At 36.9% G+C, this 24430-nt stretch overlaps 2 protein-coding genes across 2 annotated transcripts; both read right to left on the bottom strand.

The window, feature by feature from the left end:
- Positions 1–1432: 1432 nt before the first annotated feature.
- On the bottom strand, positions 1433–2412 carry LOC141628760 (uncharacterized). The gene is made up of 3 exons (XM_074441853.1): positions 2165–2412; positions 1783–1969; positions 1433–1666 (listed from the first exon to the last, which is right to left on the bottom strand). The coding sequence occupies exons 1-3, from the start codon at positions 2410–2412 to the stop codon at positions 1433–1435; spliced, it is 669 nt and encodes a 222-aa protein (XP_074297954.1).
- An 837-nt stretch (positions 2413–3249) lies between these two features.
- Positions 3250–3777, bottom strand: LOC141628759 (putative mitochondrial protein AtMg00860). Its single transcript, XM_074441852.1, has one exon. It carries the CDS (start codon positions 3775–3777, stop codon positions 3250–3252), a length of 528 nt encoding a protein of 175 aa, XP_074297953.1.
- Between the last annotated feature and the right edge of the window lie 20653 nt (positions 3778–24430).

Raw genomic sequence — 24430 nt, 5'->3', positions numbered from 1 at the left:
CCAAAGCTCACAGCCAAGAACTCAACATCCAAATCATGCCAATTAAAACAATGCAAACAAATATGCACATAATAAACCCCGCAAGTAAACGTTGAGTAGCTAGCCTACCTTTAGCAAATATCCAAGCTCAGCTAACAAATGCTAAAATGGCTCCTCGACAAAGCCGTCACCTAAATAAAATAAATAACATTCGGTTATTAACTAGCAAAATAAATTTAATACATAATTAACTAAGCAAATACGTCACGAACTATACCCAAACATCCCCAGGTCATATGGTCAGCCTAGGCAGCAACAAAACAGTCCCCTTTTTTGTCCAACACAACCCCTAACCTGCCATACTTGCAACCATCAGCACCCAACAAACAATACCAATACACACCTACATCAACCACACACACGACCCTCTCAAAGACGACCGAAAATAGTTGCTACTACACTCATACGAAGCCACAACCAGCTATAATAATAATAGCTACAACAATAATAATATTGCAGCTACACTCACATAACTCTGAGGCTGCTAAAAGTTACAGTGACAATAAACTACACAACAAAACACCCAACTAAACAAAACCCACCAGCCGTTGCTGACAGCCACCACCCACGGTGGCTAGACCACGGACCCTAGCAGCCACAGGCGTTCCACGGGCAGCAGCCTTGGTCACGACTCGATCACGGCTAAGGTTGCTACAAAAGATGGTCTTTTATACCAATTTATGCAAGCCTAGACAAATTATAACAATTATACAACAATAAAATCCGCCTTAAGACAATTATACCAAAACCCCCAAATTCAATTTCTAGGTTTACATAATTCGAACTATACACTACAATAATAAGCTAATAATAGAATTAAAGATGATAGGATAGTCTTACTTATGAATTAGGATGAAAATAAGCTAAGAAGTCATCTCAAAATCAGATCAACGAACCCCAAAATCCCTTCGTGTCCTTCGTCGCTGCTCTATCGTCTCTTTGCCTGGTTATTTTTTTTTTTGTTTAATGTTATAAAAGATTGCGTGTTCTATTTTAGTATATATGTATATATATATATATATATATATATATATATATATATATATATATATATATATATATATATATATATATATATATATGATGGGTCATATTGGGCTTCACCCAAATCAGCCCAAACTGTGACAATTAGCCTTGTTTAATTTTTATTAAACCGTCTCAACTTATTAATCCCCACTCATAATAAAATATATAATGAAATATAAAATGCTAATTAACCTTTATAAAAATTACGGGTATTACAGTTTCCCTCCCTAAAAATGAACTTCATCCCCAAGTTCACCCAGACTAACACAAGACAACCCACTAAAATGCATAAATTACTGAATTTAAACAGTGTTTTACATTCTACCCTCCTAAAAAGAAGGTTACGTCCCCGTAACCGTATACGTATCTAATGAAAAAGATGAGGGTACTTATCGCGCATAGAGACTTCTGTCTCCCATGTAGCTTCCTCCACCACATGATTAGACCATATGACCTTCACTAAAGATACTTCACCATTCCTAGTCTTGCGAACTTTGGTGTCCAAAATCTCCTTAGGAACTTTTTCATAGGTCAGCTGTTCATCCAGCTCAATATTCTCAATATCTAACACATGTGACAGGTCACTTACATATCTTCTCAGCTGTGACACGTGAAACACATTATTGACTATTGATAAAGCCCCACATACTTCTAACTCAGCTTTTCACACTTCCTAAATCTCATGACTCCTCTCATTGGGGACAGTTTAAGCAACACCTTATCACCAACATTAAACTCAATCTCGGATCTCCTCAAATCTGCATAACTTTTCTGACGATCTTGTGCAGCATTAATCTTCTTTCTAATTACTTGAACTTGTTCAATCATCTCTTGGACCATTTCAGGTCCCACCACCATTCTCTCAACACTATCATCCCAGCAAATTGAATTTCTACACCTTCTCCTATACAAGCCTCAAAAGGAGCCATGCCAATACTGGCATGATACTATTATTATAAGAGAATTCAATTAAATCTAGCTTCTCCTTCAAGACCCTCCAAACTCCAAAATACACGCCCTAAGCATGTCTTCTAGTGTCTAGATGATTCGCTTCGTCTGACCGCCCGTCGCAGGATGAAATGCCGTACTCATTTTCAACTGTGTTCCTAAAGACTCTTGTTGCTCCTTCCAAGTCTTGCATATAAATCTCGAATCTCTATGTGACACGATATCCTTAGGAATCCCATGCAATTTCACCACATTCCTCCTATATGCCTTAGTCAACTCAGCCTTACTCCAAGTATCTTTCATAGGAATAAAGTGAGCAGACTTAGTTAATTGATCCACTATTACCCATATCATATTGTTCCCCTTTTGACTCCTAGGTAATCCTACAAAAAAATCCATTGATATACACTCCCATTTCCACTCAGGTACTTTCAAGGACTGCACTTTCCCTTGAGGCCTCTTATGCTCTCCTTTAACCCTCTAGCAAGTCAAATAATTAGCTACAAATTTAGCAACTTCCCTCTTCATTCCAGGCCACCAAAAAGTTTTCCTGAAGTCTTTATATAATTTATCTCCTCGAGGGTGAACTAAATATTGAGTATTATGAGCTTCAGACAAAATACTCCTCTTCAATTCTTCATCATCGGGAACACACCAACGGCCTTCAAAGCGGAGGCTACCATCCGCATCTATCCCAAACCGAGTAGTCTCCCGACTGGCAGCAAGGGCCCACCATTTCGCCATTCTCGAGTCATATTGGTGCATCTCCTGAATTTCAGAAGATAACTTAGGCTCCATAGTTAAATCACCAATACTCTCTCCTTTCCTTATCAAATGAACTCCCATCTTTTCAATTTCATCTCTCAAGCTCACGTGGGACAAAACATTGCATAGATGATGAATATATTTCTTACTTAGTGCGTCTGCCACAACGTTTGCCTTCCCCTCATGGTACACAATTTCCATGTCATAGTCACTAATAACCTCTATCCACCTCCTCTTCCTCATATTCAACTCTCTCTGGGTGCAATTTTATGATCTGAAAACATCTTGAATGTCGCGCCATAGAGGTAGTGTCTCTATAATTTCAGGGTAAATACTACGGCTCCCATATCAAGCTCATGAGTAGGGTAATTCTCCTCATAAGGATTTAACTTACGCGAAGCATAGGCTATTACTTTCTTATCTTACATTAAGACACACCCCAACCCATTCTTTGAGGCATCAGTATACACCTCAAAAATTTTCACTCCCTTTTGGTAAGGCTAAGATAGGAGCTGTGGTCCAGCGCTCCATAAGAGTTTGGAATGTTGTCTCACAACTCTCATCCCACCTAAACCGATTCTCCTTTCTCATCAATGATGACAACGGCTTAGCTATTTTCAAGAAATCCTTCACAAACCTCCTATAATACACAGCTAACCCCAACAAACTTCTAATATCAGCCACATTCTTTGGTGCTACCCAATTAGACATTGCCTCAATCTTACTTGGGTCCACTAACACCCCTTCTTTTGTAATCACGTGGCCAAGGAATGCTACTTTCTCCAGCCAGAACTCACAATTACTAAATTTTGCATACAAGTTATTATCCCTCAAGGTCTGTAAAACTAACCTCAAATGTTGTTCATACTCCTCTTTAGTTTTTGAATAAACTAGAATGTCGTCAATGAAAGTAACAACAAACTGATCTAGGTAGGCACTAAACACCCGGTTCATTAAATCCATAATTACAGCAAGTGCGTTAGTTAGCCCAAAAGGCATTACCACAAATTCATAGTGTCCATACCTAGTCCTAAAAGCCGTCTTAGGAATATCCCCTTATTTAACTCTCAACTGCTGGTACCTCGATCGCAGGTCAATTTTAGAAAACACACCAGCTCCACTGAGTTGGTCAAATATGTCATCAATGCGAGGTAAAGGGTATTTATTTTTAATAGTCAGATTGTTTAACTCCCTATAGTTAATGCATAACCTCATACTCCCATCCTTCTTCTGTACAAATAAGACAGGTGCTCCTCAAGGCAAAACACTCGGTCTCACATAGCCTTTCTCTAGTAAATACTCTAACTGCTTCTTTAGTTCCTCCATCTCCTTTGGTGCCATCTTATAGGGTGCCTTTGAAATTAGTCCAGTCCCCGATTTTAAGTCAATACCAAAGTCTATCTCCCTCTTAGGTGGAAATCTGGGAATTTCTTCAGGAAAAATATCAGAAAACTTCCTCACAACTGGGATTTCTTCCCTCTTTGGTTCGTCCTCCCTCATGTCACAGACATGGCACAAGTACATTTGACATCCCTTTCTGAGGTAAGATTTTAAGGTCACAACATTTATAAATTTCACCTTTGGTTTGATCATAAAACCCTTATAAGTCACTCTCACTCCTTTAGGTCCTTTCAAGGATATTCTCCTTTGATAACATTCTATAAATACTCTCTATTTAATTAACTAATCAATTCCCAAAATTATTTCAAATCCCCCTGCAGGAAATTCAATCAAGTCTACTAAAAATGTTACCTCACCAATTTTAATACAAACATCTTTATACATTTTAGTGCATTTAATAGACTCTCCAGATGGTATCCCCACATTATCATTTATAAAAATTGGGTCATTTAATTCTAAATATTTGGCATGCTCACAAGATACGAAAGAATGAGTTGCGCCCAAATCGAATAATACAAAAGAAGGTTTAAGGTTCACAGGAAAGGTACTCGAAACAATGTAAGTATGTGAGTGCCATTCTCAGCTACTTCCTTCTCAACCATAAATAATTTCCCAGCTAACTACTGATCCGAGCCTTGCACAGTCGTAGCCGACTGGTTACCCATCTTTACTCCACTTGCATGATTGCCATTACCCACATTTTGCCTCTGATATGAACCATTCCCGTAATTATTACTCCCTTGGTTGAGGAACTGATTGGATCTGTTGTTACTGTAATTACTCCTCTGATTATACCCAAAATTACGCACATAACCGGTCTGAGGAGTCCTGAAACCACCATTTCCATTACCATTATTGTAGTTATTTCTCCCTCCGGATCTGCATCTAGCCCTTATATGGCCAAACTTACCACACCCAAAGCATTGCCGCTTCCGGATGAAACCTTGACCGCGGCACCCTCTCACCCCACGACTGTAGATCCTACCATTACCTCCATAACTGCCCTGCCCGGCCCCATCAGAGAAACAGGCCCGGAACTGGTTCTGCTTCTTACTCCCTCCTGCTCCTTCACTAGCTGTCTCAGCCTTCCTTTTTTCACGCTTTGCTTTCTTCTCCTCTTTTAACATATCTGTTATCCTCTTCGCGTGACCAGCTCGCTGGTAAACCTTTTCCATATTGGTTGGCTCACCAGCTAATAGTCTCTTCTTTATATTCGTAGTCAATCCCTTCTCGAACCTCAATGCCAGAATCTCTTCACTGACAGCTCCATAAATCGATTATGATAAGTCTCTCTTATCATGTCGTCTATAATATTAAAAGAATCGAACTCTGTCCTCATCGTGCTCCTGATATGTTCGGGAACAAATGTAGCTCGCATAATCTTCTTAAATCCTTTCCACTTCACGTAAGGACTTTTATTATTAGCAACAGCTTCTCTTATGGCCTCCTTATTGTGAGTCAACTACAGGCTAGCTTTTCCCTTCAAGAAAAATGTAACATGATCCACTTGCATCTCCACAGGACAATTTATTAGCTCGAATATGTTGTCAAAATCGCTACACCAGTCTTCTAGTAATGATGGTTCACCTAAGCCATCATACTTTGTTGGATTATGACTTGCAATAGCAGCACTCAATTTCGCACGATCTTGGGTCGAACTCTTTGCCTTTAGTGCAGTAGTCAAGGTTTTATTCGTAGCGATTAGTCGGTCTATCTCTTCTTAGGACATTGTAGTAGGGACATATTTCTTTGGAGGCATTATGAAATTCTAGTAAGAATGAATTGGAATTATGAGATAAGAAATAAGCAAATTGGAATAAGCATTTGCTTATTGGAGCAAATATAATATGTATACTACTATTAATTGACGACTTTAAAATAAATGATAAGGGTAAATCCCTGCATCAACAATAAACTACTCAGTCGGGTTTATTTCACCCCGAACTGAGGTAAATAATCTCCACATCAGTCCCTTAAGGGTACAAAATTTCAATCCTTAATTAGTTGTAACCATTCTAATATCCACTTTATCATACCCTAATATTCCTACTTGGTTTAGGGGCTCACATTCTGCATGTTATATCCACGATACAGTACACATAAGAATTCACAAGCTCACTTGCACACTAACATGAAAATAAGCAAGCATTAGTCACTACACATGTTACCATGCAAATACAGTACGATTTTCTCTTTTTAATTGGCATATTCCATGGATACTTGGCATTTGGCATTTTAAATCCTTTTTACTGAACTTTTACGGTTCTACAGCCTCCATGGGTACTTACCTTTCAGCCAATAGGGCCACATTTTATCGTATTGTACCTGCACTTTCCGTTAGTTACACAATCATACAAAATAGTACATAAAAGCATCCACTCTAATTACCCACTCTCCTTTACCCTCCCCGAGATGGCCGGTTCAAAACTAGAAGGGCCATAACTTGAATTAAAGATGTCTCCCTAACCCGAGCTAAGGGGCTCCTCATAGTTTCTACCCGGTATTCATTTCATTTAGACACATCCTACGTTCATTTAATTCATTTTTTTTATGCCCTAGAACCGTCGCTCTGATACAACTTTGTAACACCCCCGCTTATCTAAGAGCCTTAAGCTAGACATCTCAGATAAAAGACGGTGTTACCATCTCAGTTACCTCAGGCAAATAGTATAAGAAACACCAATTCAAAGGTACTTTAAAAATAAGTAATGAGTGATAAAATAAATATCCGCATTGGACTTACAATTCTCACGGTTAAAAGCCACCAGTTAATGAAGTACTAAATAAATTTAATTACAACTGATAAATTTAAGCGATAACTAATAAGTAAAGTCTAGCTACTAATGATAAATAAGACCGATGACTCGAGTCCCAGCTCACACGTCCCAGCCAAACAATAACCATCAACTATACCAACTTATAAATCTATTCCCATGACGGAAATAGACAAGTTAAAGACAACAATGAACACACAAGTCAACAATCTATGAACCATAATAAAATAAAAGGACGACATGCGTGTAATGCAAAATAAACAATAGAAATAAATGTTAAGTCACTCGGCCACTGTCTCAGTAATAAGTCATAAGTAGTCTGTTGCCAAGGCCCTAAGCTCGAGCTCAACCACACCATATGGACTAGCCATGCCAGGTCCAGGGCTAACTCCAAACACCAGGCCCTGCCTATCATATCCAAACCAAGGTCTACGACCCTTCAACATTCCCGTGCCTGGCCTATCCAAACTCATCTCATCTCGTCATAGTGCCAATACAATGATATGAATTCAAAAAATATAAACTAACCTCATTGCCAAGTTCCTTTATTATCAGAATAAACTATGCGAGATGAAATGAAAGACATGCTATAACATGATGAAGTAGTATAAGATGCCAATAGAAGCTTAAGCAATAATAAAGAACCACCAAAGCAACCAAAGCTCATAGCCAAGAACTCAACATCAAAATCATGCCAATTAAAACAATGCAAACAAATATGCACATAATAAACACCACAAGTAAACGTTGAATAGCTAACCTACCTTTAGCAAATATCCAAGCTCAGTTAACAAATGCTAAAATGGCTCCTCGACAATGCCGTCACCTAAATAAAATAAATAACATTCAATTATTAACTACCTAAATAAATTTAGTACTTAATTAACTAAGCAAATACGTCATGAACTATACCCAAACATCCCCAGGTCATACAGTCAGCCTAGGCAGCCACAAAACAGTCCCCTTTTTCGTCCAAGAGCATTGATACCCGTCGTTGTGAGTACCAAAAATAAAATTTATATTTCCTATTAAAACTAACCTAGGCTAGTAGTAACAGGGCCGAACCACAAGGAGGCAAATGTAATTAATAATTGTCTAATTCTAGTCTAAGGTAACGAATGTGGGGGTTGAATTGATTTGGTCTATAGCTAAAGGCAATAAACTAAATATAGACGCATAAAACAGATAAAAGAAGGGGTACTAGGATGGTCGGTTCACTATAGTTTCGGCGGCAGCATACTAAGTAGGTCTAAATCAAACACATGAGGCTGGAAAATAAGAGGTCCTCTCGGTCCACTCTTAACAAGTAGCATCTTTCGATCTCACTACAAGTCCCTAATATCACTAATACTGACTTTCGTCCTGAAAAGTGACTAAAAACCTAAACTTTACCTATCTTTCAATCTCAGCATAGTTTAGTCATTTTAATTGATGGTCAATCAACCTTCCTTATCTTTCGATCTAATGGGTCAGTCATATCCTAAACATTCAACTAGTCGCGTGCACTCGATTCGTCAAATATAGAAATTAAAACAATTAAAACGAAGGTAACACCTCACGTGGTCAGTCGATCGACCAGGTATGGCAGCCGATCGACTGACACGTGATTTCAGGCCACTATTCTAATGCCGCCTAATCCTACAGATCCCCTACATCCTAGCACGAATAATTTAGCTACTCATGACTATAGTGGAAACAACAATAATATTAAGGATTAAAACTACTGATTTCATGCTTGTATTAACGGAATAAAAGATTAGTATAAAACGATAATTGTGGCTTCGGGAAACTAACTAGCAATTTCTATACTATCAACGCAATAAAGATGAACTGAAATAAGAATATGGGAATACCGATATTGCAGAGGAATTGTAACGGAAAGATTAAAAGCACGAACGAAAATCCAATGCGAAACAATATTCCGAACCCTAATTATTTGATATTCTAAAATCGATAAAATCGAATATTCTTGGATTGAAAATCGAGTGTTTATTCTCAAAACTCAAGCTGCGTTATAAAGGAAAAGTACGCAGCTATTATTTCTAAACCTAATATATCATGGGCTTGCTAATTCTCGATCTTCGATTCACGCCCCGAGATAGCGTCTTGGTCGATCGATCTTTGGGACCGGTCGATCGGCGGTCTATGCTTGAGCACGATAGCTACTGGAACCCGTGGGTTGGTCGATCAACCATAGGACCCTGTCGATCGACTGCTTTAGCTGACTCTTGACTTCTAACTTCTCGTGGATTTGCCTTTCGGGCCTCGAAATGCGCACCAAGCTCGTTCCTTGAGTAAATACTTCACGTCAAATGCAGTGCAAGATACTTGGGGACGGATTTGGCTCAAAATCTACTCATTTCCGCATAAATCTGCAATATTACATAAAAAAAGAAAGTAGACGAAATGGGGCAAATAGTAGCTTTAAACTACACAAATGAGGTCTGAAATGCGTGTAAAATAGGGTGTAAAACATCATATAAATGACACGCATCAAACTTCCCCAAACCAAACCCTTGCTTGTCCTCAAGCAAGAACTAGACTCGATCTAATGACCTATTGGAACGAGTTCAATCTCAGAGCGAATTGCAAAATGTAAAACCTAAACCATTTTAATGCAACAACTAACAATTAATTAGCAATGCGACTCATGCAAACGAATTATGAAGTCGTTAAAAACTGCTGAACCGTCGACTATAGAGACTTATCAAATTGGACTCTCACGGGTCGCTCAAATCACTCAATAAATGCAGGTGAATATAAGTATAAGATAGAAAGAATTCATTTTGTTGGTGACAATCACCTAACTACGACCTATAAGAACATGTCTGCAATATAATATGAAAGCAATCTCTACAACCGCACATATGCATTCCAACCGAACAAATGACCATGACACATGCCGAGGTATATATGGGATATGTAAGGTATGAAGGAAATGTAGATCTATATACATACTAACATACTCATATATGTAAAAATTAATTTGTCATAAAATTAATAAAGGTCTTATGCATGCAAACAATAAATCAAAATAAGGAAGAAATCACCCTTACATTGTAATTTCGGTTCTTATGGGCACAAGTGAGTTCTCCTACTCACTTGTTCTTGAGCTCTCCAAATGGAAGAACAAGGATTCAAGTATAGAATCCCTCCCAAAAGCATATACCCAAGGAATACTCATAATAACTAATATTATTTAGATCTAGTAATAATATTAGTTTTACTATAAAATTGACACAATATAAATTGTAATTTTACTCTTGAATATTTCGGTCAAGAGAGGAGTAATTTTTGTGAGTTTATTTCTCTAGAAAAATCATATATTGTAGAGATTATCCATTTTCTTACACTAGAAAATTGTATTGTGTATCACAAAAATGAATGAATAATTAGAGAGGAAATATTGCTCTCTTTCTTTTGATAGGGCCGAAAAAGAGAAGAGAGAGGGGGCCTTGCGTAGGTAGCCCAATACCTTTTATTTTTTCTCTTCTCAAAAGCATAGGTGTGCATGGCTACTCCTTTAGGTATAATTATTGTGTTTTCCACTCAAGATAAAAACACAATGTATATCATATACTCCCTCCATTATTTCGGCATATACAACATAAAATGGATGCTCCATTTTATTTTGTCATTTGTCAATTGTAACATATGTGACATGTTACTTGACATATGAAATTGTAATGTATTTTTAACATATTAAAAATCAACATACTCATAAAATATGTCATTTACAAAATCGACTAGTAATTCGTAATTACTTGTACCAAAAGTTTCCAAATTATAAACTACAGCATTCTGTATTTATAATAATTTATTCATTTCGTTTCAATTGTTTCTGTAAACAATAATTTCATCTAAGTAATAAAACAATTCGATTACTTAAACCGTGTCTTATTCAATCATATTTATAATAAGATACGTAAATTATACTCACAAAATTACCCGTCAATTTTCAGCAATTTAATTAACTCGTATCGGTATACGATTAATTTAAATAATCAATTAAGAGTATTTCCCTATAGGTATGACCTAAGGGGATCAACTGATCACCACCGTCGCACGACAGTAATGTCAAACTTTAGTCAGCCAATCATTACCGATATGTGTGGACCAGTTGACTTGTAAAACATTACATCCCACATGTATTCTTAAAATGAGATTTAATAATGATATTTAAATCATGTGATCGCACTATTGTTGAGGACACATTTCCCAACAATCTCTCACTTGTCCACGACAAGTGTGCGTCACCAATTCTCTTGTCCTATTACTATCTCCCACTCAATGCAAGGTGTCTTTCAGGTCGTACTTTCAAGTGATCATATCGAGAGTGGTTTCCTCGATCTGGAGAATAACTGTTTGACCGGATTTATCTATCATAGATACCTTCCGAGCGTGGCCACGCATTTCCAGTTCATTACTCCTCGAGTGGCCCTGAGATATTGTTTTAACCCTGACAAGGGGATGGACAATTCCTATCGCACTTATTCCTTCGACTAGCCATGCCATCATAACCCAAAATATGCCCATTTGACCCCATTTACGAAGGTCGTAGTAACACAAATCAAAGTTAATCTGAAACTGTGCCATCTTAGGTGAATAGTCTTTAGTCAAAAGAATCGACTCATTAGAATACTATAGTAGCTCTCGCCACGACCAGGCTATATAAATTGCCAGAACTCTATAAGCGGTCATAAGGCCCGACAAGGTGTTCCTAACAATCTGCCTATGTGATCGACTAGTCATCTCACATGACTGTATGGCACTTGAACTTGCCATCAATCGCATCACACTCTAGTCACTTCGAGATGTCACCTCATACAAATGACTATGGGCGAATACAATGCTAATTCGTGTTCACTTTAACGGGGTTCAATTGTCTCTACAACCCGTTTGGATGTAACAAAGTATAATAAAAGAGTTTTAAAGTAAAACTCGAACGACAAATGTGATTATCACATATGAATAGTCAATGCCTGATTACTATTTCATATTCTATAATCTAATTTGATCTTGTACGTAGTTTTTCATTTCAATTCAATTGAAATGACATGACTCATCATGTTTAGCCTTTGAGAAGGCTTTGGTTAGTAGGTTTTATCAACTTCTTGTACCTTACTCAACCTTACTACATACTCGTTTTCCTTTGTAATGTATACATTTGCATTACAAAACTTTCTGAGTACGTGTCGAGATCCAATCAAGACATGGGCCCTCTAGCCTAAGAATAGCTCCCACAGTTTTCACAGTGTGCAGGACTCATCTTTCTTGCACATCTCATGATCGCAAGTGTACTCAATTTCCGTTATAAATATCTCTCATTGTTCTTTATTGCCTAGAACGATTCTAGAAAATCTACTTCTTAATTAACATTGCCACAATGGTATCTTAACCATCCTAATGTGTTTTGATTATGGTTTTGTCGGAAACCATGCGCAATCTCAATTGTCAATTGTCACTTGTGTAACACCCTTACACAATATTGCATCATAAACACTTTGCTTTACTTCCTTAATGCTTCTACAAGCACTTAAGGGTAATCTTTATAGCTTACTTGGTAAAGATTACTTAAATTCGATTTTTGAAAACAACTCATCATGCTCAAAGCATATGAAGTGTTATACATCATTTCTTTTTAATTGATTCGGCAGCGGAAGCAAATGAAACCAATCAAATATGTTCAATTTAATTGAACTGGTCATGAATCTTATCAACATAAGACTTCTTATTAACGCTAATATCACGTGGATTTATCTTCATAAATCCGTATATTAAAGATGTATTATAATACTCCAAAAGTCTTAAATCATTCGCAATGATCAATATGTCATCCACATATAAGACTAATTAAAACTTCCGTAACTCCCACTAAACTCCATGTATAAACACAACTTCTCGACTTATCGAGAAATGTTTTACCACATGATCAAAATGTTGATTCTAACTCATTGATGTCCTACTTAAGACCCTCTCTTAAGTTTCACATTATCTTAGGATTGCAAGAATCTACTAAACTCAAGACATGTATTGAATACATTCCTTCTATTGAAGAAGTGGGTTTTAGATTCACTCGCTATGTATTTCATAACCTCATGATGAAACACAATCCCTAAGAAGATCCAAATAGACTTAATCATTTCAATTAGTGCAAAACCCTTTGCAACCAATCATGCTTTGAAATATCTCTTTATTAGTGCAAAACCCTTTGTCACTAATCAAGCCCTTTTGTTTTGGATTTTCATGGCTTTAAGCCTTGTATTGAGTTGTGACTTAAACACTCTTATGTAAGTCCTATGTTCATTACTTTCTAGAAGTAATCAACTTGAATCAACCAATTTCTTTTGTAAGTTATAAGCTCTTTACTTTCTTAAAAGTAGCATGAATTCATCATTTTTAACAAGTGACGAATTTAACCTCCTAGGTTTTAAAGAAACAATATTTTACACAAAACGTCTCATGTAGCCAAGAAAGACCAGTTTCTTGCGACATAACATTCTCTGTGGCATTCTTTGTGGCTCTTGAATAATTTCTCCCACTCTGTCTTCTAAAATAAACTTGTATTTTAGAAAGACAACTTCACGAGCCGCAAACCTGTCGTACTCGTGAGAAAAGAAAGGGAAAATGAGCATTTGTTTCTTGTGAAAACTTACAAATATGGTACCCTTACCATTTCATATCTCATATGATTCGATTTAGTGGAAAAATAATTTAGACAAAATGATAAAATCCCCAAAAGGATCAAGTAACTCAAAATAACTTGATCGAAGTCCAAACCTTATCGAATAGCGTTTGAATTCTTATCCAATCATACATTATCCCATAATGCGTGTTAAGAGAGATTAATTTGTGATACTATATCACAATTCATTTGGCTTATATCAAAGTCTTCACTTTGATAATCCCATCACGATTAAATCGTGATTCTTTGAATACTTTGAACTTCTTCAAAGATTTCTCTATTTACCTTATTAAGTGAACATATTAGTGTCAACTTAAATCGTTGGTAAAAGAAAATGATCAACCTATTTTGGATCAATGATTTATAATCTCGATCTCCTTTTCAACCAAAAGGCACGAGACATCTTGCTTTGAATACAAGATACGCATATACCATTAACAATCTAGTGGTTTCAAGAGTACTCGATAACTCTTTGCGTTCATCATTCCAAAATTTTAAGGTTTAATCTTGGGTTACCAATTTTGAGTCTTGCATCATCTTCATGATATATTATTCTAGTTTGGTTTAGAATATAATCACCTTGATAATGGGCTAGCCATACATCAAATCGTGGTGTATAGGGTCACAAAAGTGAAAACCTCTTTTGTATCTTAACAAGTTTATATTCTTATTTAGAGTTTATGCACTTAATAGTCATAATTAAGTACAACTTTAAATCCAAAAACTAGATTGAGTACACAATTACTCTATCTCTCGACATTATTGTTGCTAGTCGTCATATTCTAATCATCCTATGTATCAAGTACAATGATGAAAACCTCCACCGGTTTCTAATATTGACGAAGTAATACTAGCAAAATTTATGTTTAATCAAATAAACATTTAACGAAGAAGGTCCCATTAGATGTCCCACAACTAACTTGTTGATTCTTCAATAATTTGGGCGATTTCCTTTCTTGTGTCCAACATTTAAGACAATGGAAACTTTATTGGTCGGGATTGATAGGTTTAGTATCGTCATTCCTTAATGACTTTACTTTTAACATTAGCTTGTATCAATTCCATTATTATCTTTACTTCTTGAACCTCGTCCTCATCTTAACGGTTTAAGAGAATGCTCCCACTCATTTCAATGAGTCTTTGCTTTGAGAAACAAAATTGAATTCATGAAGATTACTCTTCATTTGTTCGTTTTAGTCTTAAAACTTTCATTGAAGTGGTTGCGTTATTTTGGTCAATTACGAATTCTGAAAATCTAATCACCAAAACAATTTATCGCTTCAAGGTACTTAATTCAATTAAGCATATGAAACATAGTCCATTGTAAGTAGAAGTGTTAGTCAAGAATCAAAAACCTGTTTGATAATGAATAACTTTAATCTATACTCTTTACAAGAGATCCTTAGCAATGGTTCGTTTGAGGTTTTAGAAGCAAATTCAAATTTTGTCTTTAGTTACGATGTTTTAAAGGAGATTCGTTATCAAAATCGAAATGATATCGTATATGAATTGTGGTAAAGAAATAGAACAATATAAAAACGGAATAGTGGAAAACTTAACATTTATCGTTTTATTAATACTTGAAAAACAAGTATAGCATTTACATAGTGACCTCTACCCAACTATGATAAATGATTCCAAGACCCAAATTCATATTGACTTAGGCACGGTGGGGCCGATACATCCTTTATCAATATAACTCGGTGGATTAACGTTTAATCGATTCTACTTTTCGAACTCTTGGTCGATAATATTACATTAACATTTATCTTTAGCCCAAAACACATTCGACAAGGGCACGGTGGGGCCGATACATCCCTTATCAAAAACTTTTGTTGAGTTCAATCCAAATTTCGAATAAATGTGTCCATGATCCAAACCCACATTAACTTGGGCACGGTGTGGCCGATACATCCCTTATCAACATGAATTCGGTGGAAAGACATTTATCACCCACTTCCCCTACGTAACAAGGTTTGTACCCCGGTGGGGCCGAGCGCACTCCCTCGCGAAATAGGTTTTCATGGTTTCTACTATTTGGTAAGGCTATGTCTCAATTGATTGTTTTAGCGAGAGGTCATGTCAATTTATTATCTATCACGTTTTAAGTGAACTAAAGCGCTGAACTACGATAATTTTAATTGACACGGTCGATGAACTCGATAAAATAGGATGCATGTTTTAGTTATGGCGATTTAGCGATGCATGCGACATAAAATAAAATGCAAGCATAAAAATAAATAAATCCTAGTATGGCCTTTCCTAAAATAGAAAAACTATTTAACTATTACATATTCGGAAACCAACTCCATTGGTCCCTTGAACTTCGGTTGTGACACGCATCTCGAGGTAACACCGTCTTTATGTATCGCCATTCTTGAAGAAATCCGTCTTTGGGAACTCCGGAATGAATTTAAATTACATAATAAATTACATAATTTCCTATTATACATTTGTAACTAAAATAAAATAAATCTATTAAATTACAAAACGGTGATACGAGATCACAATAAAATTACAACCGAATCGATATTCCCATACATTTCGGGAAATACCAATTAAAATCTAAGGCCATACTAAGTAAAATTACATAATTCAAAACTTACATAAATTAAAATTATGACAATCATAAATAAAATACAGCATTATAATATGTATGAACATGCTCAATTTTATGCTAAATCGCCTTTAATTAGCCAATATCGTATATTACTCGGTTTTTACGGATTTGCGTGATTTTAACATTTTTATAATCACAAAAATACATAAACTCATATTTATGCATAAGTTAATTACCCTAACCTCTTAGGACTCAAAATTTAGTCTTCACTAATAATTTGACCATAATTAACCTATATTTTATAAAATTGTTCATTAATGGTCCAAAATTACAAAAATAAGCTATTAAACTTCAAATAAATCACAAAATTTCAAATAAATTTGAAATTTGAAATTTAAACTCATGAACATTCTGGAAAAATACCATGACACTCATAATGTTCAAAATCTTAGGTTAAAAATTTCGAAATTTTTCCGGAAAAACAATGTTGCGGTTTATCGGTTTTAACTAAAATAATCATAAAAACATGGGAAAAATTATTTTCATTAACTTTTCAATTTTAGATCTGAAAAAGATAATAAAATGCAACATTAGACATTTTTCCTAAGTCATAGATTATGTTTTATTAATTTTTCACTAATAATGTCACTATTTATGCTATTTTTCTTCAAAAATCCATAAATCATGCAAAAAGACTTCTTTATAGCCAATTATTTTACACACATCTTGTAAAATTTCATGTGACAACATATTAATTTTCTATGATCAGATTCGAAATTTAACTCATATTAACCTATTTTTCACTTAAATCCGAATTTAATAATGAAAAATCCATTTTTCGAGCATAACAAGTCCAAAAATTATGAAACTTTACAGGTTATCTCAAAATAATATATGTGACAACATATCCAAAATTCAATGGAAAATTCGAAGTATAGCTAATTTTAGACCAAAAATGACATTTTTACTCATAAAATCATATTTAAATGCAATTATTGTATAATATGAACAATAAAAATCCGAAAAATTAACCAAAATATCCTAAAACATTTTAGGACCAGAAATATTAACATGCATGTATTAATTTCGTGATATATCATAATAACACAAATTTTACAAGTTTTATATGTTATTCTTATAACTCGGAAAAACTTTTAACCGATTTGCATGCAAACAACCGTGGCTCTTGATACCGATTGAAGGAAATGTAGATCTATATACATACTAACATACTCATATATGTAAAAATTAATTTGTCATAAAATTAATAAAGGTCTTATGCATGCAAACAATAAATCAAAATAAGGAAGAAATCACCCTTACATTGTAATTTCGGTTCTTATGGGCACAAGTGAGTTCTCCTACTCACTTGTTCTTGAGCTCTCCAACTGGAAGAACAAGGATTCAAGTATAGAATCCCTCCCAAAAGCATATACCCAAGGAATACTCATAATAACTAATATTATTTAGATCTAGTAATAATATTAGTTTTACTATAAAATTGACACAATATAAATTGTAATTTTACTCTTGAATATTTCGGTCAAGAGAGGAGTAATTTTTGTGAGTTTATTTCTCTAGAAAAATCATATATTGTAGAGATTATCCATTTTCTTACACTAGAAAATTGTATTGTGTATCACAAAAATGAATGAATAATTAGAGAGGAAATATTGCTCTCTTTCTTTTGAAAGGGCCGAAAAAGAGAAGAGAGAGGGGGCCTTGGGTAGGTAGCCCAATACCTTTTATTTTTGCTCTTCTTAAAAGCATAGGTGTGCATGGCTACTCCTTTAGGTATAATTATTGTGTTTTCCACTCAAGATAAAAACACAATGTATATCATATACTCCCTCCATTATTTCGGCATATACAACATAAAATGGATGCTCCATTTTATTTTGTCATTTGTCAATTGTAACATATGTGACATGTTACTTGACATATGAAATTGTAATGTATTTTTAACATATTAAAAATCAACATACTCATAAAATATGTCATTTACAAAATCGACAAGTAATTCGTAATTACTTGTACCAAAAGTTTCCAAATTATAAACTACAACATTCTGTATTTATAATAATTTATTCATTTCGTTTCAATTGTTTCTGTAAACAATAATTTCATCTAAGTAATAAAACAATTCGATTACTTAGACCGTGTCTTATTTAATCATATTTATAATAAGATACGTAAATTATACTCACAAAATTACCCGTCAATTTTCAGCAATTTAATTAACTCGTATCGGTATACAATTAATTTAAATAATCAATTAAGAGTATTTCCCTATAGGTATGACCTAAGGGGATCAACTGATCACCACCGTCGCACGACAGTAATGTCAAACTCTAGTCAGCCAATCATTACCGATATGTGTGGACCAGTTGACTTGTAAAACATTACATCCCACATGTATTCTTAAAATGAGATTTAATAATGATATTTAAATCATGTGATCGCACTATTGTTGAGGACACATTTCCCAACACGGTAATGGGCAGGAAAGGCAAAATATTTATGGGAATGTGGGGGTACAGGTGATCAAGCTAGTACCGTAACAAAACCATAAGACAATATCCACTTCTTGCTCAAACTTCAATTGACCGGTGCTATAGCAAGCACAAAACTCACAATCTCCGTAATAAATCAACTCCCCATAATATATAAATGAAACATGGGAGCAAAAATCGCCATCTAATAAAGACTTGAATCATGCGAAAATGATTTTTTCTCTTTCTCGGCTCGGGTCCCAGTCGATCGACCGATGATGCCAGTCGATCGACTGCCTATACAGTACAGCACCCCTTTTTTTTTCGAAATATTATTTTCTCTCTTTTTTTTTTTCTTTCTTTCCTTCTTCATTTTCCAATCATCATCTCAACAGAGCATATGCCACCAAAAACGAGTAACAATCCCAAAAACTAAACTACTAGCTTGACAAGGGCAGGCTAAATGTAAGATGTAGTAAACGGGACAAAAAGGCTATTTTTGGCAGTGTGGAGCTTATGGGTAAAATGAGAAAAGGGGACCTCTACCACATGTGTCAACTAACCACGAACCAAATGCATACAGGTATTAAGCAGATTAAGTTCTTATTTATGCACATTTATGTAACATGTCTCATGAGGAGTACTACTCAAAATCTAGATAAACTGGTCATGAATGACACCAGTTATAGGCTCTAAAACTCAGAAATATAAGTAGTTCACCAAATATCTAAGTCAAGTCTCAAGTCCAGCAAATAATTAACGAAAACTCGTAGATATGCACTTTTACGATTCTACTAATAACACGTCAGTTAGCACGGTTTAGGCAAAAACAGATGCAAATGCAATGTCATCATTGAAATACTACCGTTCCGACTCGACCTATATGCTAAAATAAACGTGCAATTTTTGAAATTTTTGAAATTTTTCAATTTTTTGAATTTTTGTATATATAAGAAACGAAACAAACAAATACAAACCGAAATGTAAACGTGAATGCAAGCAAATGATATGCGACGCAAAACCCTTCCCCAAACCAAATCGCACAATGTCCCCATTGTGCAAAATCATGTAATAAAGAAAAAGGAAACGGGAATTTGCAAGAAAATAAAGAAATATGACGTGAAGTGGAACTCGGGAACTCACAAGACTTTAAACGCAGCAAAAGGAAACCTCCCCAAACCAGCGTGAGCTAGGAGGTTTCAGTAGCCAGCAGTGCTACCAATAAGTACCTGAAAAGACAAAAGAACCACGCATAAGTCCGAGAAAACAATTTTGAAGCGGTAATTATGTGTAAAATTAAGAAAATGGAAGAAATCAGAAATATGACGGAAAATAAAGTGGAGTAGAAAACTCCCTTAATTCCGCAAATCGACCAAACACAGCAGGGGAGAGGTCGTGAGAAGGTACAGCAGCGTTCCCGGTCGATCGACCATAGAAGGCAGTCGATCGATCGGAATGAACAGGAACAGAGGCTCCTGGAAGTCGCACCTCAGTCGATCGACCATGGTAGGCGGTCGATCGACTGGAAATACTGCTGTAACTTCCTGATTTCATCGAATTAGCTCAATAAATTGAACTAATGAGGTCTATAAACCTGCAAATGCACAATAATACGTGCCCGAAATTGCACAAAACCCAAAGTAACCGACTAAAGCATTCAAAATCCTAAGCAAACTTATTAAAAGGCGAAGTCTCGCGCACACAAAAGCACTAAAAAGGTTCAAAAGCAATAAAAAACAAATGTTTTGAAGAAGTCTCAATCAACTAATAGTTGATTAAGAACGGCCACGGAATGGCCCACTTGACTGGCTTCTGGCTAAAAGAGGTAGCCTTAACGGTGCTCATCTTCTCAGCTGCACCCTTCTTAGCTTCAACATCCGTAGAGCTCAACCGGATCAATAGCTTCATCATCTCCCTAATCAGTGACCTCTTCTAGCTCATCAAAGTCCAGGTCGGACTCTCTCACTTTGACTGGCTCATCTTCAAGCTCCTCATCCGTGCCATAGCTAAGGCAACCTAGACCGCCTCTTGAAACGACTTTCTCCTTCACAAATTTGAGCAAGGCATCTCTCCCTTCCCAAACCACACGCAATGTCTAAAACAGAAGAATCTTCCTCCACTTTGCTCCCAATCTGGGGCGGAGGTGTTACAACAGGAGTAGGAATAGAGACAGGCATATCAGGAAGTATAAAATAGGATTTCTTTTCAGAAACCGTATTGCAAGTGACAGGCCACATGGGGTCTTTCTTCCTAGCTATATGGGAAAAGACAATGGAATGCTTGCCTACCTTAAAGGTCAAAGTACCTGAACCAACATCAATAATCGCACAGCGGTGTGCGGGAATGGTCTACCTAGTATGATAGGTATGTGTGCATCTTCGGGCATATCAAGCACCACGAAGTCAACAGGGAAGAAAAACTTCCCTATTTGCACGGGGATGTCCTCTAAGACTCATATTGGCTGGACCGCAGAGCGATCAGCAATCTATACTGTCATATTTGTACATGCAAACCTATTCAACTTTAGCTTCCTAGCAAGACTCAAGGGCATAACGCTAATACTGGCTCCTAGGTCACATAAGGCTTTCTCAATAAGAAAGGTGCCAATATTACATGGGACTGAAAAGCTTCCCGGGTCTTCTAGCTTAAGGGGTCCAGTATGGGACAAATAAGAGCATGTCTCCTCAGTTAATGCGACAGTATGTACAGTTTCAATTGACTTCTTTTTATAAAGTAATTGCTTCATAAACTTCATATAAGCAGGCACTTGATTAACTAATTCTAGGAAAGGTACTTGTACGTTTAGACTACGAACAACATTTTCAAATTTATTGAAAGATACCTGTTCCTTCGTCGGCACCAATCTCTCCGGATAGGGGGCCGTAAGAAGTAACTTAGCCCTCTCCTCTAAGTCTCTCATGCCGGCGTCGGTGGATTTAGGCTGAAAATCCACCACCATCTTCTTGTTGTAGCTTGACCCTTCTTCAGACCGTCTCAGAAATGAACCATTTATCGTCATCGGGTCGTACTTCGGAACCGGAACAGACCCATCAGCATTCGGGTCTTGACTCAATACTTTCGGAGTTGTCGTACCCCGAAACAGGTGATCCCTCAAGTTATTTGGCATTGGAGGACGAAAAGAATCACCTTCAGCAGCGATCTCAGTCGATCGACCAGGTTGGTCAGTCGATCGACTGACCTGTACAGGACCAGAAGCTACTGTTTGTCACACCTCACTCGATCGACCAGGTATGTCAGTCGATCGACTGACATACCTGCTTTTCGTCTTCTTTTTGCCTTTATTCGTTCCAGCTTTCTTCTGACTCGATTCCGCCTCATCTTTTTCAGGGGCATCCTCTAGCATAGCAGGCCCCTCAAGGGTAGACCCACTCCTCAAAGTGATAGCATTAAGGGTCTCTTTTTGCTCCGTCTGAGTCGGTAAGTGTCCCGAAGCTCTAGTTGTGCTCTTGCTAGCCAATTGAGCGATTTGGCTTTCTAACATCTTCCTCCCGGCCTCTCAAACTTGAGACTCTTTCAGCAACAAGTTCTTAAATTCAGTAAAATCAGAACCATGGGATTGCTGCTGCTGCTGAGGGACATATGGAGGCTTTTGATATTGTTGTTGCTTGTGAGGGGGCACATAGCTTTGCTGCTGCGGCTGCGGAGGTGGAGTTGGATTTAGGACGTTCTGGCTACTCCACCTCAAGTTGGGATGAATATTAGGCTCATAGTAGGTGTTTGTCTGCCTATAATGTTGAAAGGCAGCACAAGACTTGAAGGGACTAGGACAATTTTCTGAAATATGTCCCTCAGCTCCACACCTTTTGCAGACGAAATGACCGTCTGACACGGCATTCACATGGTAGATACCCCCTTTTGAAGCTCCTCCCAATTCATACTTATCAAATCTCGCGGTGAGAGCTTCAAGTGCAGCTACAGAAGGAGATTCAGCACTTCTCCTTTGATTCCCCCTGGAATTCCCATACTCAGCTTTATAGGTGGCTAAGTCATCAATGATCTTCCACCCTTTGGTCTCTCCAACATTCTCTGCAAATTGACCACTTGCTGCAGCATCCAAGATAGCTCTTTGATCATCATAGAGCCCATTATAGAACTGATTGCATAGGCTCCACTTCTCAAACCCATGGTGCGGTATGGTTCGCACCAATTTCTTGAAACGGATCCAGGCCTCATGAAAGTTCTCATCCGGCCCTTGTTAAAAGCTCGTGATCTGAGCTCTAATCGCATTGGTCTTCGAGGCAGAAAAGTATTTCTTGTAAAATGCCAAGGCCAACGAACTCCAGTCGGTGATCCCATTAGAAGCTCGATCTAGGTCTCTATACCATTCCCTTGCAGCATCACGAAGGGATAATATAAACATGGTCTCCTTCACCTAATCCGGGGTCACGCCAGTGGGTGCGGGTATGGAACAGCAATAATTGATAAAGGTCTCCATGTGCTTGGCTGCATCTTCAGTTGCAGCTCCCCTGAATTGGTTGCTCTCAACCAAATTAATATAGGCAGGCTTTGGCTCGAATTTTCGGTCTTCCCCTGGTAATGCGAATCCTTTGTAAAGATTCGCGGCTGTCGGCTCAGAGTGACTAGCGATGCTTACTTCTTCAGCCATGACTGGAATTTCTGGAGAAGTGACAGTCTCAGCTGATGAATTAGAGACAGGAGATGAAGGTGGATCCTCCTCAAATAAGGCGTTCTCGTAGTAACTTGACAAAGTACTCAGCTCTTCCTCTGTCGGCAATACCCTAGATGATCGCCTCAACTCACGCAAGGTCTTCTCAATCTCAGGATTGATCGGTAGTAATTCACCACCCTGTGACCTGCGCATAAGAGGACACTACAAAAAGAATATGAGAATAGTTTAAGGAACGAATGTCCCTTAAACTAAGAAACAGACTAAAATAAAACAACTAAAAATTAGAACAATTGCCTCCCCGGCAACGGCGCCAAAATTTGATACCCGTCGTAGTGAGTACCAAAAATAAAATTTATATTTCCTATTAAAACTAACCTATGCTAGTGGTAACAGGGTCGAACTACAAGGAGGCGAATGTAATTAATAATTGTCTAATTATAGTCTAAGGTAACGAATGTGGGGGTTGAATTAATTTGATCTATAGCTAAAGGCAATAAACTAAATAGACGGATAAAACAGATAAAAGAAGGGGTACTAGGATGGTCGGTTCACTATAGTTTCGGCGGCAGCATACTAAGTAGGTCTAAATTAAACACATAAGGCGGGAAAACAAGAGGTCCTCTCGGTCCACTCTTAACAAGTAGCATCTTTCGATCTCACTACAAGTCCCTAATATCACTAATACTGACTTTCGTCCTGAAAAGTGACTAAAAACCTAAACTTTACCTATCTTTCGATCTCAGCATAGTTTAGTCATTTTAATTGATGGTCAATAAACCTTCCCTATCTTTCGATCTAATGGGTCAGTCATATCCTAAACATTCAACTAGTCGCGTGCACTCGATTCGTCAAATATAGAAATTAAAACAATTAAAACGAAGGTAACACCTCACGTGGTCAGTCGATCGACCAGGTATGGCAGTCGATCGGCTGACACGCGATTTCAGGCCACTATTCTAATGCCGCCTAATCCTACAGATCCCCTACATCCTAGCACGAATAATTTAGCTACTCATGACTATAGTGGAAACAACAATAATATTAAGGATTAAAACTACTGATTTCATGCTTGTATTAACGGAATAAAAG

This window comes from Silene latifolia, chromosome Y, assembly GCF_048544455.1.
Source record: "Silene latifolia isolate original U9 population chromosome Y, ASM4854445v1, whole genome shotgun sequence".
Lineage (NCBI taxonomy): Eukaryota > Viridiplantae > Streptophyta > Magnoliopsida > Caryophyllales > Caryophyllaceae > Silene > Silene latifolia.
Note: the sequence above shows the minus strand (reverse complement) of the source record. Positions and strands in the feature narration are given on the sequence as shown.

Excerpts from the sequence above, each read along its gene's own strand:
- LOC141628760 (XM_074441853.1), bottom strand. The coding sequence starts at position 2,412 with ATGGATTTTTTTGTAGGATTACCTAGGAGTCAAAAGGGGAACAATATG. Across the intron at positions 1,970-2,164 it reads CAAGAGTCTTTAGGAACACA|GAGAAGGTGTAGAAATTCAA; the intron begins GTTGAAAATGAG and ends AGGCTTGTATAG. Across the intron at positions 1,667-1,782 it reads AGTTTAATGTTGGTGATAAG|CTGAGAAGATATGTAAGTGA; the intron begins GTGTTGCTTAAA and ends CACGTGTCACAG.
- LOC141628759 (XM_074441852.1), bottom strand. The coding sequence starts at position 3,777 with ATGCCTTTTGGGCTAACTAACGCACTTGCTGTAATTATGGATTTAATG.